Below are 18902 nucleotides of genomic sequence, written 5' to 3' on the forward strand. Positions count from 1 at the left end.
TTGTTCAGCAGCTGGAAAGTAGCGTTTCTGTCCTCGCGCCGCGCCGCGCGCCCGCCGCCGCCGCCGCGCCTGCTTCCTCCAAACACATTCACTTAGGCTACATATGACAGTTTGCAGGGAAATTCTTGACAATTGGTGTCTTGAGTGTGTGGCATAAATAGCAAGCAGAGTCCTTGCTGGGTTATGATGGGGCGGCTTGATGGTTATTCGCGTGGCGTGGCGCTGATTGGCTCGGCTGCGCCCTGACGTCAGGAGGATGGGAATAAGGCTGGGTTGGAGGTTTAGGAGCAAGACAGTGAACTGGAAAGCCAGCGCATCCCAGTACACGCACTGTACTGGAGACCGAGGGGCATCCCACCGCACACACACTACTCCCGGAGCCGTCCTCACAAGCCCACCACCCAGGACCATCCTATCCGACCAGGCCAGAAGGGACACAGGCTTTTTGGGGTGTGATTTTGTGTTTTTGGACAGTGGATATGGATACGCTGCCATGTTAAAGTGCACTGAATTATTTTTAGGCGCGCGTGTCTTGTTGTGTGACAGCTCTGATCTAAAAGCATTTTTCAGACAGCTCTTTCGTTGCTGACTGGCACGCGACGCTCTTCTTCTCCCCACTCCCAGCGCCGGGACCACCAGTCCGGCTCCGCTGAAATCTGTCTCCTGCTTTGAATTTGGACTCGGACCCATTAAAGGACTGATTTTTTCCCCCATACCCATTTGGGGGGTTTTCTTCAGTGAGGCCGGTTGACATCCTCTCCTGGTTCCCCTTGCCCGCCCCCCCACCCCCCCCTTTTTTTTGTTTTTTATTTTTCGGACCGATTTCTTCAGATTTTTTTCTGCACGCGGGGAGAAAACTGTAGTGACATCTAATCGACTGACATCTCGGCGCGCATTGACCCGGGAGCTCCAGGCAAACCAGGAGGGGAGAAGGCAGCGCCTCGGTCAATGCCCGGCCTGTGCTTTTGATTTTGTTTGCGCTTGTTTTCCATTTGTGGGGGGTTGCAGCCCAACCAAAGCCATGGTCCACTGCGCCGGCTGTGAGAGGCCTATCCTGGACCGCTTTCTCCTCAACGTGTTGGACAGAGCCTGGCACGTCAAGTGCGTGCAGTGTTGCGAGTGCAAATGTAATTTGACAGAGAAATGTTTTTCTCGAGAAGGAAGACTGTACTGCAAAAATGATTTTTTTAGGTAAGCTCGGGGAAAGTGGCAGAAAAACTCATCAGCTCTGTTTTTATTTGTAATGTGACTGGTCTGTTGTGCGGAGCCGGATTGTTGAAGCAGCAGGTAAACAGGCACAGATGCATGGAGAAAATGATCTGAGGAGGTCTTATATCAGTCCCAATATGGGCAAAAATATGGGCATCGATGTGTAAGAATAAATCAACACACAACAAATACAATTTGAGAAAATATATTTTAGACGTCTGTAAATTTTGAACAAATTTGCTTTATTTGTTTTATAAAACTTTAGATATTTTTTTATTCATTACCAATCACCTGTACAACGAAAAGTAAAAAAAAAAAAGACCAAACTGCTTTTAAAGTTCGAATTAAAAACAGCTGAGATTTAAAAATGAAATGAAAAATTCATACAACCATCAGGAAACCTGTAAAAGAAAACATCTGTTGAGGCGTGCAAGCGCTTATTTTTTTCTTTTCTCCCTAAATCCATAAAGAGTTCTCGCCTCCAGACGTAAACGCAGACCTGGAGGCGATGAGCTTTGATTAGCAGCAAGTAATTAAAAGCTTGTTAATTTGGACTTTTATGCAAAACAACAACAAAGGAGGAGAAGCAGCATTAAACACGTGTGCGCCTGCTCTCAGCAAGGTGAGGTGTGAAGGGGGCGGGGGGGCCTTGTTAGGAATTCGAGAAAATCACACTTGGGTGTATTTTTTTTAACAGCGTGTTGGCGGTCAGGGCAGCGCGCAGGATCAAACTCCGGGCGCAGCAGCCGCTGTCCGGCGTGTTTGCTCAGCCCAGCTGAGGAGGACTTGATAAGTGGATTTGAATAGTAAACTAGTTGAAAAGATCAAGTCGGCAGACAATAGAATCACAGACGTGCAGTCAACAAGCAGTGCACACCGCTCAATACACATCGTCCAAGCGTGAAATCAGTGGCAGGGCTTTCATTTCATTTTCAAAGAGAGGAAAAGATTTCTTCTGAAATCAAGATATAAAAAAAAAAACATTCTCACTGCTCCTCTTCTTCTTCATAATATGATTCTTATTATTACTTGCTGCTGTTGTAGTAGAAGAGGTAATAGTACTTGAAAAAAAGTTAATTGTTGACTTAGCTCTTCTTTCCCTGTGGAGTTTCATTTGCTTTATATTTATTCTACCATTCATTTTGAAGTTCTATCTATGAATGCTTTATGGTTATACTTAAAGGTAAAGAAGTCAATTTGTGTTTTTATGTTGAGGTAAAAGGCTTAAATATCATTCATGAATTAACTTTTTTTTTTTAATCTTAGTTTAGCTTTTTATCTGTTATTGCCCTAAACAAAAATCTGATCTGAAATAGTTTTGAAAGATCTTATCAGTCCGTCTCTGTGAGAATGCTTTGGTTGCTGCCATTTAAACCCTTTCAGGATGTAAACTGAGGCTATGACAGCAGCAGTAACCGCAGCTCATTTTCCTTCTGCAGGCGGTTCGGCACCAAGTGCGGCGGTTGCTCGCAGGGAATCTCCCCTAACGACCTTGTCCGAAGGGCCCGGAGCAAGGTTTTTCACCTGAACTGCTTCACCTGCATGATGTGCAATAAGCAACTATCCACCGGCGAGGAGCTGTACATCATAGACGAGAACAAGTTCGTTTGCAAAGAGGATTACCTCAGCAACGCCAACGTAAAAGACACAAACCTCCTCTCAGGTATGGCGGCGGCCGCGCGCGTGTTGTCTGTGCATGTGCGTGCAACCAGGGTAAACTGTAATGAATGTGATGTGTTCAGCTTCACGGTGGCTTCGCTGTGCTCGTGACCAGGAATTAGACAGCACTCAAACGGGAAAATCAACAAAAACACAGTTCATTCCATTATTGATTTGGTTCTCAAATCCAGAATAATTTCCTTTATAGTGTCCCATACTGTTGCTCAGATCATGCTGTCCTCACCGGGCCTTTAGTGGACCCTGCTGGATCTGCTGTATTTCCTGCTTTTGTAGAATCATTTTTTGCTGATAGTAATATGTGAGACTCTCAGCCATATAAAACCTTATTTGTGAAATGAATGCTCTGAGCTTTACGCTCATATTTAACACAGAAAGTGTCGCTAAAAGCAAACTGATGAATTCTGTAGAAGGCATTGTTTCATTTCATCAATGTTTTAGGGTGTATGGTCAGCACAAACTCAGCTGAGCGCCACCCAGCACCGGCAGTCCGCTGCGGTATCCATGGCTGGGTGTGATTAGTTGAACCTTTCAGTCAGAGCGGCTCTGTGCGTAACAGTGCTCATGTTGTCATTTCTGCAGTAACGGCATGCAGCGACCCCAGCTTATCACCGGACTCCCAGGACCAGCTCCAGGACGACGTGGTCCTAAAGGACACGGAGATAGCCGCCCTGTCCGACAAGGAAACGGTCAACAACGAGAACGACGACCAGAACTTGGGAGGGAAGCGACGTGGTCCGCGGACCACCATCAAGGCCAAGCAGCTGGAGACCCTCAAGGCAGCGTTCGCCGCCACCCCGAAACCCACTAGACACATCCGGGAGCAGCTGGCCCAGGAAACCGGCCTCAACATGAGGGTCATCCAGGTAAGGGGGCTTCAGCTGCTTTGCTGGCTTCAGAATCATACACAAGGCGTCAAATTACTCTGGGCTGTCCCCAGTTTTATTAATGCGCTTCAATGGAAAATCAAGGAAACTGCGCATTGATCAGTTCATCTGAAAATGTATATATATAATAAAAATATTATTGAAATAGAATTTAGGGGACACCCGTAGGTGAAGTAGTCGCGAGCTCGCACCTTTTCAGTTTTATAGTGTGTCAGCACCCATTAAAAGATGTGATGTAACAGATTATATTTTATGGAAAGGTTTCCGTGCCAAGCTGTCACACTGCGATGATCGAGCGGGCCTGATCCAACCGGGGGGAGATCCTTCACCCCTCTTTAAAGGACCCCCCCCCCCCCCCCCCCCAAAAAAAAAAAAAAACCAAAAACACAAAAAACTGCACGGTTGCATTGAATTCATTAAACCAAAGATTGGCCCACGTCAGATATTCATTTGGTAACGGGTAATTTATATGGGTATTTTTGATTCTTGGCGTGCGCGGCGGGGCTCAGTCGCCAACTGGCGCCGGCTGCTGGGAGCGCTGGGAGTCCTGGCACAGCGCTGCCATCACGTTTTGCGGCCACATTTAGCCATGCTGTGAGCTTTTCCAGCCAAGTGGAAACGCAGAAATCTGTTTCGAGGGTCTTCTTTAGATTTTATCCGCGGAGGTTAACAAGTTATAGGAGAACAATGATGATTATTCCTCTTATCATTATTACTGTGTTACCGGTATATTTTGTTTCTTTTCCCATACTTCACAATAATTTATATGGTTAAATGATATTCTTGTAAACAGATTTCAAATCCGAAAAAAGGTTGTCCGAAGATTTTGAAAAGTAAAGCTTTGTGCATTTTTATTCATTTATTTATTCTATGTGGTTTTATTGAATTTAATATTCTCATTATCCTTTTAATTTTTATCACAATTGAGATATATATATATATATATATATATATATATATATATATATATACACATATATATGTATATATTAGGTAAACAAATATATATATATATATATATATATATATATATATATATATATATATATATATATATATATACATATATATATATATTACCTAATGTGTCTAAGGTTGTTGGGCATATCGGAGGTGAAATGGTTTAGCATTCCAAGGTAGATGTGGTAGATAGGTTATCTAATGTGTATGGGTTGTGGGGGAAGGGGTCATAATTAAAGAAAACAGTCTAAAGATTAGGAAATGATAACCGCAAGAGCCCGGTAATATAATGGTAACAACCCCCCTATTAAGTATTAATTGGAAATTTTAAGCCCCCGCTGCTGCAGCCTTTCGCTGGAGTAAATGGAGGGTTAAAAAGATCATTAGGGAGGTTAAATGTGACTTCAACTCCTGTAAGGATAATTGGGCGCAGTCCTCTCCATCGCAGAGTCTTTCGGAGTTAACGCATCATGCCGCAAAACAAACAGGGATCACTGTTATTGGAACCGAATTAATACATTTGCACAACGTCGTTTCTTTGCATAACCTGTTTACAAAAAAATCCGGTTTTTGTTTGTTTGGGTACTAATTCATAGCGAAGAAGCTCCCTTGCAATGGTCTCAGTTTCTTCTTCTTCTGCGACCTTTCGCAAACACTTCTGCCATGAAAAATAGCGTCAGTGCGATTCTGCATGTTTGTTGACGGATCAAGCTAATAACTTGTTGTTTTTTTGGTGTTTCCAGGTATGGTTCCAGAACAGACGCTCCAAAGAGAGACGCATGAAGCAGCTCAGCGCGCTGGGGGCCCGGAGGCACGCGTTTTTCCGGAGCCCGAGGCGGATGAGGACGCTCGTGGACAGACTGGAGCCCGGGGAGCTCATTCCCAACGGCCCGTTCTCCTACTACGGAGGTACGACATTTGATTTTGTTTCAGAGAAAATACGTATCTGTTTCAATGTTCTCCAAAATGTTTTCCATCATCTAAGTTTTTCTTTTTTAAATTAATTTCAAAGTCACGTGGGATGTGGTGTTGGTATTCTTTGCTATATTTAACCCTTTTCTGAAATAATATATTTCCAAATTAGCTTGTCTTTTATTTCCTGTCATTTCTTTTGTTGTTGTCATCAGTTGGGGGTGTTGACTACATTTGACAGAAAAAGGTCTTCCAGCCTATTTTTTTACATCTACACCACAATTTAATTGGTTTTTGTTTCTTTGTTTTTACCACAAAAAAGCAGAAAGTGATATTACACAACAAAAAAATATGCAAGTTAAATAATGTCTGTGAAAACAAATCTAATGCTCTTATTTTCTGGTGTTACTCACCATCACAGCAGGTTGGGTGTAGAGTTTTGGGAGTGCAGTGAGCAGGAGTTTCCCTTTAAGTGAAGTTCATTTACATCTAAATGATTTGATAACAATGCCACTATTTCTTAAAATTCTCTGAGGCATCAGGTAATTTTCAGAGGATTTAATTCATGCTTGGGCCTATGTTCTTTTTGCTCAAGCAAAAAGTATAATAATATTCCACTGAAATGGAAAAAAAAAGTCTGTCTCAGTAGGTAGAACCGCTGATGGAATGGCCCCATCTTAATTAATTTTGTGACCACGTTGTTCTCCCCACCCAATTGCAGCTTTGATTTAAGTGTAACGTGCTCTGTGACTAATGTAGCACGGCACGGGTCTCTCTCTTTCTGCCTCCTTAATACAAATCAAACTATATATATATATTCAATGAATTCCTCCACGTCCCTGGAATTATTTCTGCACACCCATTGTTCTCAGTAAGAGCCGATGCTGATCTCTTCTTTTTCTTTCTTTGGATCTGCAGATTATCAAAGCGAGTACTACGGCCCAGGAGGGAACTACGACTTTTTCCCTCAGGGGCCTCCATCATCGCAAGCCCAGACCCCGGTCGATCTCCCCTTTGTGCCCTCCTCAGGCCCCACAGGCACCCCCCTTGGAGGTATGGACCACCCCCTGCCGGGCCACCACCCCTCCAGTGAGGTACAACGCTTCTCTGATATCATGTCCCACCACCCAGGGGACTCTCCCAGCCCGGAGCCTGGCATCCCGGGGCCCTTGCACAGCATATCCTCTGAGGTGTTTGGTCCTAGTCCGCCCTTTACCTCATTGTCACTGAATGGCAGCGGATACAACAACCACCTGTCTCACCAACCCTCAGAAATGAACGAGGGCACTGTGTGGTAACATTCTGGCAGAGCGGACTCTACTGTCCAGAGATTCAGTCATGGATGATGGCAAGGTTTGGTGGTGTTTGGGGCTGGGGTCCGGGACAGGAACAAGGAAATTGACAGGGTTAGGGCAACGCCATATAGATATTGTTTGTTTGTTTCTATTTATTTATGTTCACATTGTCCCATTTTATTCACCTATCCTTTTCAAATGCCTTGATTGCATAACAATTATGCTAAAATACACTGTCTTGAGTATTGTGTTTGTGGGTTTTTTCCATGGCTTCTTTGAACCTCTCACCTGTTAGATCCATAAACTGGACTTAAAAAAGAAAAAAAAGGAAGCAATAAGGTATAGAAAAGGTAAAACAAAACTGGGCAAGACTGCGAACCTGATCCTATTCATCCTTTATTTGTCCTCCAGAGACACCTTGTCGCCCCTGCTGATACTCGTCAGTGGCCCATCACAGCGACCAAACCTTGTAACACATACTGGTGTGTAAAAAACCAACCCTTTCTGAAAGCTCCTATAGTATGTCCCAAACATGAAAACATCACTTGCTACTGTCAAAGACTTGAATAGCTTTACAGAGATAATAAAGGGACCGAGAGTTGGTTACGTATATGAGCCAACCTGACGCTGTAGGCTGAGTGGCATTCAGACTGTGCCAGAGGCACGAGATGTGTTCCCATTTATTCAGAAGCTCCTCAGACCTCTTCGCCTATCCAGGCTCTGCCATATTGACACTTAACCTTTTTCACACTAGGAAATTGCAGAGGAAATGACAGTTTTGATCTCCACATGGACTATTTGTTGGTTTTGGTTTTAGAAGTTCCATCTAACCCGAGGAAGACCGCCTTCAAAAGGCAAACCAGTAGAAACCACCTATGGATTGCAAACCCTTTATTTAAAATGGAAGTGAACTTGAAATGTTGAAATGAAGTCTACCTTCTAAAAATCTTCTACTGGGGTTCTGGGACTTAGAACAGTCAACTGTTTACGTAACCTATTTAATTCAGGAGTCCAGAAGTCTTGAAAAACATGTTTTAGAACCTCTTGATCCAGATAAAAATGTTCCAAGCAACCAACCAAACTTTTGTATTGATTTAATTTATATTGTATGGAGATAAAAAAAAACACATTTGCTGGGGTTGTGGTTCACTGTGCTAGTTTGTACAAGATGTTGTTTACAAAAAAAGGTTTAAAACAATAAAAACACAAGGAACGTAGACAATTGCCAAATTAAAAAAGATAGCACAACTACTCTTACAGTGATTTGCACCATCATCACAGTGTTTATGGCAGGAAACTGTATATGTTTAAAGAAGTAACTGATTTCTAATTCTTTTTTTAGTCTGCTTACAATGCATTCATAAAATAGTTAATATAACATACTTAGGTTTTATTTTTGTGTCTTCAAAGAAGAAAAATCCAAACAATTAAAATTGATGGTCAAATATGCAGCTATTAGCTGCCACTCTTTGAATAGTAAGCCCCGATGATATTGTCTTTTATTGTTCCAATAAACCCAAGCTTATGTGACCTCCAGTGCATATTAGACCATTCACTGTATAAATTCAACATGTTGACAAAATGTGTTTCTAATAAAACTAGAAAATATATGTATTTTCTATTATATATTTTTTTGAAGTGGCAATCCTACACTCTATTGTTATATTACATTATATTTTAAAACATACAGTGTCGGTCGGCTGTAGCTAATAGCACTGAGCTTTTAAAGGTACATTTCAGGCCAGTGTCACTTACTTCATAATGAGTACTTTTTGTCTATGTCTAATTGTCCATTCACCTCGACTGTGAAATGACTGGCCTTTACATATACAGTGTAAACATTTATAATCTCAGATTAATAGTATTCAAAAGCAATGGGCAAAACTGACCCAGCACTTGGTGGAACGGGATGAAACGATACAAAAGGGGAAAAAAAAATCCAGATTATGAAGTTGGAAGCTTGTAGATACAGGAAGATGCAACACAGTCCTGCTTTGTCATGTCACTTCAATGCTGCTAATCTTTAACTGTCAAGTTGGAAGTTTTCACTGTATTCTTTGCCATTTAGTTGCACCGTGTCCCGAACAATTCACAGACAAATGGAATAAGGGTCGGGACAACTAAAAGGTTTATGCTGGAGTCTGGAAAATGGAGTCCTTTTGTGGACCAGCTTGCTGCAGCTGACACAAGGGGGAGTGAATTCACCACTTATGCTGATGTAGATTCTTCTCACGACTACTTTGCCACCAGTCTCACACTCTTCCAGTCACTTTCTCGAGGTCATCAAGTAAGTATTTGCAGTTAGCTGCGCAGCTGTGAAGGACGATGATGAAATTGCTGTGACCGCAGCTTCTCTACTTGTTCTATCTTTTTAGGCCACGATGATATCACTGTTCTTTGCAGCATTCTGCTCTTGCAGTGTGGTCTGCTGGCTTGGGAAATCTTCTTATGTTTGTGAAAGTAGCGACAGTAATAATAATTTTGAAAAAAGCCAGAATACTGAGGCAAGATCTTTTGCAGGAAGGATGGAAAAAATTATTCATACATGTGGAGAAGCAAGTCAGGATGTGGGATACTGGCATGAATCCTGGGAAACCTTTATCTCCTCAACTCTGTGCGTGCAGTTAGGACCATATGCAATCCCAGCTTTCTCCCCTGGCTCCAGACTGTAATCCACCATGAATTAATCATGGTCTTGAGAGTTAACCAAGCTTGGGAGGTGGAGTGGAAGGTGGGGATGGAAGGTGGATGGAAGGATATTGGTCTCTGTTGAGCCCCTAGGCTTACTAAGCCCCCCCCCCCCATGCTCATGTGGTAACACTATGCACTGATGACTGACCACCCTCAGGGCCTTGGCTCTTTAAATTCAAATCTCCTATTGATTGCTCATCAGCTGTAGATGCAAACTGACCTTGTAGGCTCACACTGGAAAAATAAAACAAGCCTTAACAGCATTGAATGGGTTTTAATTGACATTTTAAATCTCTGAGTCAGGACGTTTTAGTCGCCGACACCCACTGGGAACCAAAATAAGTCTGCCGTGGGTGCAAGTGTGTGATGAGGAGGGTGACATGGGGATAAACGCTTAGAGGAAGAAAGGTGGGAGGGTACAAAATAGTGTAGTTTATGGTACAACAAGGGCCAAAATACTGAGCCAATAGTAAGATCAGGCCCAGCAGGCAAACACTGAGATTCTTGCATTCCATTGAGAGGGTTTTTTAGAGCCTCTCTCCATATGAGAAGCATTTGGCTGCTGGTTTTGCAGAGTCCCTCAGCTGGAAGTGTAGCCTCTCCTCAGAGTAAACATAGCATAAGCACACAAACACATGGCACGGAGCCTTGTTTCTCCTGAAAACAAATGACACAAGCCAATTTCTTGGCCAGATATGAGGAAACACTGTTAATCAACAGAGTGGGTTGGTTGATCGCTGACCCACATTTCCCTGGATCAACACTTGTTATGGGAGTGATACAAAATCATTTAGCAGCCGGATAAGCTGACCTCTGCTGATGAGATTTTTGTGTCATCAGTTCACAACTCTTTACACTTACACATTCTCTTAGAGTTATGAGTTAAAGTAATATTGATCAGCATTTTATGAATAGTGCCTGTTTTATGGAAATAGTTTAGGAAGGATTTAATATTTTTCCTTACTGCCACTTATCAGACCCTGGTAGCTAGATTAATAAAATAAAAAATTGAATACATACATCCTTTGCTTTATCAAAAATAATTATTTTTGTTCAGTAAAAGCAGAAAAATGCTCAGAACGCTGTCTGAATAGAAACAGAACCACATGCTGATAAAGTCTTTCATATAATTCATTTTAATAATTGTATTGCTTCCAGACACCTGACTGAGAGGAAATAAACCAAGTTAAATATAACATGACTTTATTAATCTGGAAAGAAATGTTTTTACTAAACAGCCTGAAGAAAACTGTTGTGCAAGTATTTTATTGGATCCTGGGACTTAGCAAAAATAGGAATACTAAGATCATAAGACTGCATTAGGCTTACAAGTCTTAGGCTTGTTTCCGTTGCCTGTTTTGGAGTAACTAAACTAGTGGGCGTAGTGTTATCAGCAAGTGACAGCATAGGCTATGGAGCTGCATGTAGACAAGTGGAATAAACAACGCTAAGTAATCGCTAACATAGCGCAAAAAGAACTCTGAAAACATGAAGAACGAAGAGGGAATAAACATGGAGGAAAACCTTGAGTTTGGATGCAAAAAAATCTACATTCATTGTCGTAAAACATACCATGCACAGTGAAGGCACGAGTGCCTGCTGTGCTGTCTGTGATTAAAAAAAAAAATTACTTCCTGTCACAATTTTATGACGTCACGAGAAGAGAACGGTCTGATCACTCTTCATTACAGCAGAGTCACAGGATTGAAAGTTTCTTTTTATCCCAGAGGCAACACAAAAGGTGCTCCATCTTCTTCTTTAAACGTGGTGTTTTTGAACAGTAAGGGTGGCTTTAATGTGTCTGGACACAGTGAAAGTTATTCTCCAGAAGCAGAAACCAGTTGTTCGTGTGACCAGATTTGACTAACATGCTTAATAAATTAGAAATGTGTTGTGTTATATGGTTCCATCTGCCCTGATGTGCATAAACCATTTCGAGTAAGTATATATAATACAAGTTTTTGCAAATTTGAACAATTTAAAAAAAAATTGAGTACTTTGAGGTAGTTAACAGATTGAAAATTAACTCAATTGATCATTGCAAAGGGAAATAAAGTTATTTCAGTGAATTATCAATCAAAGGAAAAGTAGATCAAAACATGTAAAGAGGCAGGTGGCTCATGTATTTGAATGTCAATCTTTCTTTTCTTGCACAGTCGTTACAAAAGGTTCTTGCTATGGGCAGGATTGACCCTACGTACCTGTATTGCAGCACGACTGAAGAGGCCACATGACTCATCAGTATTTTGTGCAGATTCTGTGCAATGTTGCCCATTATGTTGAGAATGTGTGCAACATACTTTTTGGTATTAGATGTAGGGACTTCAGAGTAGTTCTCAGCAAAGAGTCATCCTTCTTTATCGGTTTGCTTAGTTTTTTTAGTCATTGGCTCGGATGCTCCTCCTCCAACAGATGATAGCGCAGAATAATAAACCTTCCACCCCAGACGTAGAAGATATGCAACATGTTGCCGCAAACATTGAAGTACCTGAGCTTCCTAAATGATAATGTGCTCCGTCCTTTCTTGTAGACAGCTTCGGTGCAGGGTTTCCAGTGAAGTCTGTTGTTCAGATAAACACAGATAATTGTAGACCTACACCATCTCCATCTCTTCACCCAAGATAGAAATTGTGTTTTGGTTTATTCCTTGTCCTCCATAAAGTCAATAGTCACCCCCTTTGTCTTGCTCACGTTCGATATGAATAGGGTAGACGGGAGAGAGAAAGACAGAGAGAGAAAACAGCGACAAAAAAACAAGATGCACTGAGCATTAAAACTTCTTCCAAAAGTCTAGTTTAAATAAATTGTAAATAAAAATACAATTCGTCTAATGTATTTGATTTTGGTTATACGTGTACTTATATGTGGTGCCTCCATTGCCTCACTTGGTTTGCAAATTAGCAAGTGAGCAGATTTGTTGTCATATAATAAGATAAGGTGCTTTGGACAAAGTCAGCAGTCTTATCATTATTACTATGTAATTTGTGTAAAATCTAAGATACTTCAACAATGCCTCTTCTCAGATTATATGCTGGATCAAAAAGAAAACGACTTCTAACATTTTAATACATTGGTCCATACTGCCTTGATGCCTTTCTTTTGTTTGAACGGGATACTGGTTTAAGAAGTTTACCCACATTGAACAGATGTTTGAACTTTAAAGAAACAGTTACAGCCAAACTAAACAAGGAGTCGAGCCAGTAACTGAAATTTTAATACATACAACTCAAATAAATAAAAAAAAACTGTCAAAGACTATAGGACATGTTGAAAAACTATGAGAAAGAGACATAAAGTTAACATAGCCCTGATCACAATGTCCATTCAAAGTAAGACCTTTTGTAGCGCCTTAGTTGCACATTGTGGTTGTCCTTTTTTTCTGCATGCAGGGGGAATAGTGGGATTGAAGTTGATGCATTTCTGATCAAAAGAAGTCGACTCTGAGCTAAATCATCAAGGGACAGTGAACATGGCTTAACATTTTTGCCACACTGTCATGACTGTAAGGGCGAGCTGGCATGACAGATAACACTGCAGCAGACAACAACATCGTGGTGTCACTCCTCTGATTGAACAACTCTGACATGTCATTTGTCCCTATTTTGATCAATATGAGCAGACAAATGTGAACAACAATAATAATAAGCATAAGCAATAAGCATAATTAAGCAGTTTCTTTTTTTTCCTTTTTTTTTTCCTGGGAGTATGGCATGATTTCTATGTGAAAAAGAGTTAGTATAGACCTGATAAGTGTGATAAGTACAGTACAGTATACAGTTAACTGTATTACAGTAATAACTTGTAAAAAAAAATAGTCATAGCTCACCAAACAACTGATATACACAGAGCTGCATTGGGCCAGTAATAATTTTGCTGAATGAATGTAACCTCTGTTGTTGAAACCACAGTCGGAAAAAAATAACAGAAAAACATATTCAGAAAAAAAAAAAATACGAAAAGAAAAACGATAGCACATAAATCTTAAAACAAATCAGACTTGATTGTACTTGGCGGGAACAAAAGCACTTCAAATATAATACTTAAGTCACAAAAAATTGTGTTCTATTTGCTATTTCATTCCTTTATATACTACTTATGATTTATGTCAATCATAGCTAGCATATAAAGATCATAATAAAGAGGTGTCACCCATTCATTTGGATAAGAGCTGGTTGAGTTGCTGCTTAAGGAGTGCTTAATGTCATGTTTTTGACTTGAAACCAGGACCTCACCCAACTTGGGCTTTTCTTTTCTTTGAAGGCAGCATCTAAAAGCCCAAGGCATGATGAGTTCAGAGCCAGGGAGAGTAACAAGTCAGACAACTTACTTCCACAAAGCTGTTAGCATTACATGTATACTCATTCCAAAAAAATTCAAATAAAAAATTGATCTCCTTGGTAGTTTTTGCTAAATCTTGCGAACAGACAAACAGACAGAAACACCAATCATCATACACCTTGGCTCTTATCTTGGTGAAAAAAACGGTGAAGGAATAAATCACAGTATACAGAATACTGAGCTTGCCCATGAGAAAATGCAGGTAATTGTGGTTTTAATTTGCTTTCCAGAATAGGTATAAAACGGAATGTTTTACTTATAATTGGTATGTAGCTCTTTGGTACAATTTACATAAGGAAATTGCCCATGAAACAAACAACACATTCGCACAGGGAGGAAAGTATACTCGTTTAGCAAAGTGGAAAGTATTAATTTCCCCCTGGAGGATGTCCTGATGGTATGTGAGGTCTGTAGGTTGGCCTGATTAGCAAAGAGCATGGAGTGTGTCTACACCATCTGACCCACTGAGTGATATTCATTTCTCATTCACATATTGGAGACCAACTGCTGTGTTTTTTGCTCAGGGCAAGGGTTTTCTCACTGAGTTGTTTGTGTATGATTGCACTGGCAATTTCTCATCATGATATTACATGGAATACACACTTCAGTGCAAAATCTATTTATATTTAACACACGCTGATTGTGAGTTTCTCATTATAAATTGGGTATTTCACTGTCGAAGGGACTGATATGGGTTACAACAAAAGGAAATCTACACTTACTTAGACCTTATACACTATGTACATGCTTAGTTGAGAAGTTCTTGTGTTCTGCAAAATACTTGATCATTCATATAATCTTAGAAAAAAGAAACCCCAAAGCCAAAACACTAACGCTTTAACACTTTAATTTTTGAATTGTCACTGTGTATAGTGCCTGGGCAAACTGATTTGAGTTATTTTCTGCCCTTTTGGGATTCCTAACAGGGGTAATATCTGTTTGTGTTTGAGAAAGTTTTTACATGCACCACCATAAAAATCCTTTATCACCCAAACACACTGGAACTTCAGCTCCAGGTGATTTCTGCCATGTTACTAGCCAACACACAAGGCCATGTCGCTAATTAAAGCAATCCCATGCTTATCCTGAAAGGGAAATACCTGGATGAGACAGAGATTTACACCTCAAACCGTAGACATGGCTAATCAGTTTAAAGCCATCAGACAATGAATTCATTTCAGTGGAAGGTGGATATTGCACTTACACTAATCTCGCCCCTTCGTTGTCGCATGTGTGCTGATGAGTATTGACTGCACTGTGTACATATACAGTTATGAGGATGGCTAAGCATCCCATAAGGAGGAAATTAATAAACAAATGATTTTTCTATTTTATGTATCAGGTCAATAGCCTCATTGGCTTATATCACAGTTTTGAAAGTAACACCCTGTTTTAGTGAGAAGTAAAAAGATCTAAGCAGTGCAGCATCATAGGGATTCATTCAAATGTTTTGGACTTCTGATTGGTGACTTGTTCTGGGTGCACCGCATCTCTCGCCCAATGGCAGCTTGGACAGGCTCCATCCCTACTGAGTTGGATTAAGTGTGTATAGAAAATGGATGGATGGGTACATTTATAATTTCGGGCTCAAATGCAATCAATGCAATCATATATTAAAATGTGTAATTGCCACATGGTTAAACAAAAATAAGTTTTTGTTTTTTTGGCATCAGAATGTTTTCTGAATTCTAGCTTTTTGTCAAACAAAGCAAGAAAGAAATCCAGGGGAGTGTGCCATGGATCACAACCGAGATATCCCAAGAATATATATTTTTTAAAAATGCAGAAAAAACAAGCCACACCAAAGTAAGTTGGATTCCATTATTTTTCATGTGAGTCCCATAAAGTATATATATGTATATATATGTATATATATATATATATATATACTGTAATCATATTTTTTCTAAGCATTGTTTGGTTCCTTTCACTTGAAAATGATTTTTATTTGTTTCTATTCTCTCAACTTGTTCACTTCTTGTTTTTATAAATACTACCATATGCTTAGCGTGTCTTTTACCCCCTCACCAGCTCTTGAGCTTTAGTGTGTCTCAATTCCCACAACTAGCTCAGTGGTTGTGAACAAGTTATTGTATTGCTCACTCACCCACTCACTAACAAACTGTCACTCTTTCAGCTTAGTAGTGATGGGAAGTTCGGCTCTTTTCCGAGAGCCGGCTTTTTTGACTCGGCTCCCAAAGAAGAGCCGGCTCTTTCGACTCCCAAACGGCTCCTTATTTAGGATCTTTTTTAGCCTATATTTTACCTTAACTTTGCAAAAAAAAATCATGGTTTATGTGTTGAAAACCTTTTTGCTTTCAGTGTTTTTATGAGAGACCTTATAATTGCCTAATTCTTTGCATTCATTCTGTGACAAAACCACTTTTACATTTGTTTATTTCAATTAAACTTTTTTAATGCACAAATTAAAGCTGCAGTCGGCAAGTTTTCAAAATTCCGAGTATAAAGTCGGAAAATTCGAACTGACACAACTTTCAGGTCCCTCCCCCAACCTCTAACAAGCTCCGAATCGCCCCCCAAACCCCTCCCCCTCTGTGGACGAGGTTGTGCACGTGAGTTCACACCAGTGTGCGCGCACACAAGCTGGGGCAGACTCACGCTCAGCAGCGTGTGCACAAGCTGTGATTGACAGGTAGGATTCCTCCACCCTAACTTGATTGGTTGAGCGCTCGATTTTTGTAAGCATGATTACAGGCTTCAGAGGGAGCTACAGATTTCGTTATTTTTCCTAAACAGCCTATTTAATATTCTACTTCCAGAATCCCATGACAGTTCAAGCTAATATGACTAAAAAAAAGTTGCCGACTGCCGCTTTAACAATAAACTTCAAACATATCCACAGAACAGAACAGAACCAAACTCAAGCTAACATTAATAATGTCCTCAATTAAACTTTTTTTATTGGACAAATGAACCAAAAAATTTCAAACAAATCCACAGAACAGAACCAAAACCAGAACCAAACTCCTTAATTCTCACGTGAATACCGCATGCTGGTCGCCATGCTGGCCAATCATAACAAAGCTCTGTCGTAACCAGAGCTGGGACTAAGCACTGAAAGTGAAACCTAAGCAGCAATGGAAAAAAAAACTTGATGAGAGCCGGCTCTTCTGATTCACTACAAAGAGCCGATGCTTGTGCGCACGACCCATCACTACAGCTTAGGTATCTGATTAAATCTCTTGTTCATTTATTATAGGCGTGTACGTTCAATCTCTGTTTTCCACCAATCACACTCACTGCACCCCTACAAATGCTTCATTGGCTCTAACTTGCTCTAGTTATCAAAAGAATCAGCTTAAAGATACCTACTGACAAAAAAAACCAAACAAATCTGTGCAGTGAATATGAGCGAAAGGCTCTTGTGAGGGATTTGTTTGATGATTTTGCATGGAACCCCTTTTCAAATAAGTCTGAATACACTACCGGGGTCTTTATAAAAAAAAGTCCTCTAAAGTCAATCAGCTAAAAATAATGCTGGCCAACAGTTTTTCATTGTCTTTTTAATTTTTTTTTATTTCTAAATAAAATTCTTTAACTTTATTCTGTTAAAAGAAAAGTTGGTAATTGATTTTGGGTGAAGTAATGAATAGGATAATGTGGATATTTGTGATTTTAAAGATAGATGTAATCTATGTAATAATTTTGATTAACTTCATCATAAAAACAGTATTTCAAGGTATACCAAACCCAACTCATGCTCAGTCAGTGACAATACACATATACTGACAATACATGCATATATATATATAAACATATATATGACCTCTATAAGCCACACTTTTTCTTAACACTCTGAGAAATTTGCCTGAATATTTCTGTGCGATAAAAAAAAAAAACCCAAAAAACATTTATTCCAATTAAAGCAGGCCTGTGCGAGTGCAGTCAAGCAGCTCTGTTATTCAATTCCATTAGAATGAACGATGCAGCGGCATGCAACCATGCAGTTAACAGGAATTAAAACCATAGGCGAGATGACGGATTATACGAGGGTAAGGTGTGTATTTGTGTATTCGTGTGTGTGCATCCAAGCACATGTGTACTTTCTTCTTGCTTTCTCTTTTGTCATATTTGTACACAGTTTTTTTCCAACACATGTATTTGAATATTAAATCAAAATAGTTTGAACACTGAAAGACGTTATTAGGTCTACTCTATGGCATGGCTTCAGTGTACTTGTCAGTGTTTGCCAGCTGTAGTTATTGCATGATGTATGGCTCTGTTCTTGATGCATGCGTGACAGTTGGCAGTCATTAATCATAGTTAGAAGATAGGACATGGTTTAGGGTCCCTTTTCTTGCTTATGGTAATTCTCATATAGTTATAGTGTTCTTGAGGTCCAAGTTGCTGTAAGAAGGGTGGCATTCACAAACAAATCTAATATAATTCAAATGTATGAGAATGCCACCTCATGGCCTGTAAAAACACAAAAGCAAACAAATACCAGACTTCTATTGCCACGCCTTGTCAAACAACAAAATTCCGTGATCATGTTGATTTCACTGCAGAAGAACTTTTCTTTTTCAAACTTTGTGCTGCAAAGCATCATGCCTCTTGTAGATGTGTGGGTGTGACAGTCAAAATTAGGTTCAGCAAAAGTGTCTGTGTTGGTAAAACAACATTGTTGTGACACACCCACCTTCACAGAGTAGACTAACCATGCATTTAATTAGAAACAAAAGCTGGAAATAATTAATTAGATGGCAATCCCATGTTTTTTTTTTTTATTTCATTACCCTTGCCAGAGTTTATAATGGAAAAGATAGTCTGCAGGAATTTCAGACAAAAATTAATTTAAAAGGCATAGATCACCTATGACGAGCCTTTAAGATCGCATGTACAACACACCAAAGCCCTTCTGCTGCAGTTTTTATGGTAGACATGACATAGCCTCACGTAACTATACATTATA

At 40.1% G+C, this 18902-nt stretch overlaps 1 protein-coding gene across 1 annotated transcript; it reads left to right on the top strand.

Moving 5' to 3' along the window:
- Positions 1-307: 307 nt before the first annotated feature.
- On the top strand, positions 308-8515 carry lhx1a (LIM homeobox 1a). Its single transcript, XM_075474510.1, has 5 exons — positions 308-1191; positions 2649-2872; positions 3469-3752; positions 5477-5642; positions 6564-8515. Exons 1-5 carry the CDS (start codon positions 1022-1024, stop codon positions 6941-6943), a joined length of 1224 nt encoding a protein of 407 aa, XP_075330625.1. The 5' UTR covers positions 308-1021; the 3' UTR covers positions 6944-8515.
- Positions 8516-18902: the final 10387 nt, after the last annotated feature.

The sequence above is a fragment of the Odontesthes bonariensis genome, chromosome 9 (genome assembly GCF_027942865.1).
Source record: "Odontesthes bonariensis isolate fOdoBon6 chromosome 9, fOdoBon6.hap1, whole genome shotgun sequence".
NCBI classification, from domain to species: Eukaryota; Metazoa; Chordata; class Actinopteri; order Atheriniformes; family Atherinopsidae; genus Odontesthes; species Odontesthes bonariensis.

Excerpts from the sequence above, each read along its gene's own strand:
- lhx1a (XM_075474510.1), top strand. The coding sequence starts at position 1,022 with ATGGTCCACTGCGCCGGCTGTGAGAGGCCTATCCTGGACCGCTTTCTC. Across the intron at positions 2,873-3,468 it reads AGACACAAACCTCCTCTCAG|TAACGGCATGCAGCGACCCC; the intron begins GTATGGCGGCGG and ends TCATTTCTGCAG. Across the intron at positions 3,753-5,476 it reads TCAACATGAGGGTCATCCAG|GTATGGTTCCAGAACAGACG; the intron begins GTAAGGGGGCTT and ends TGGTGTTTCCAG.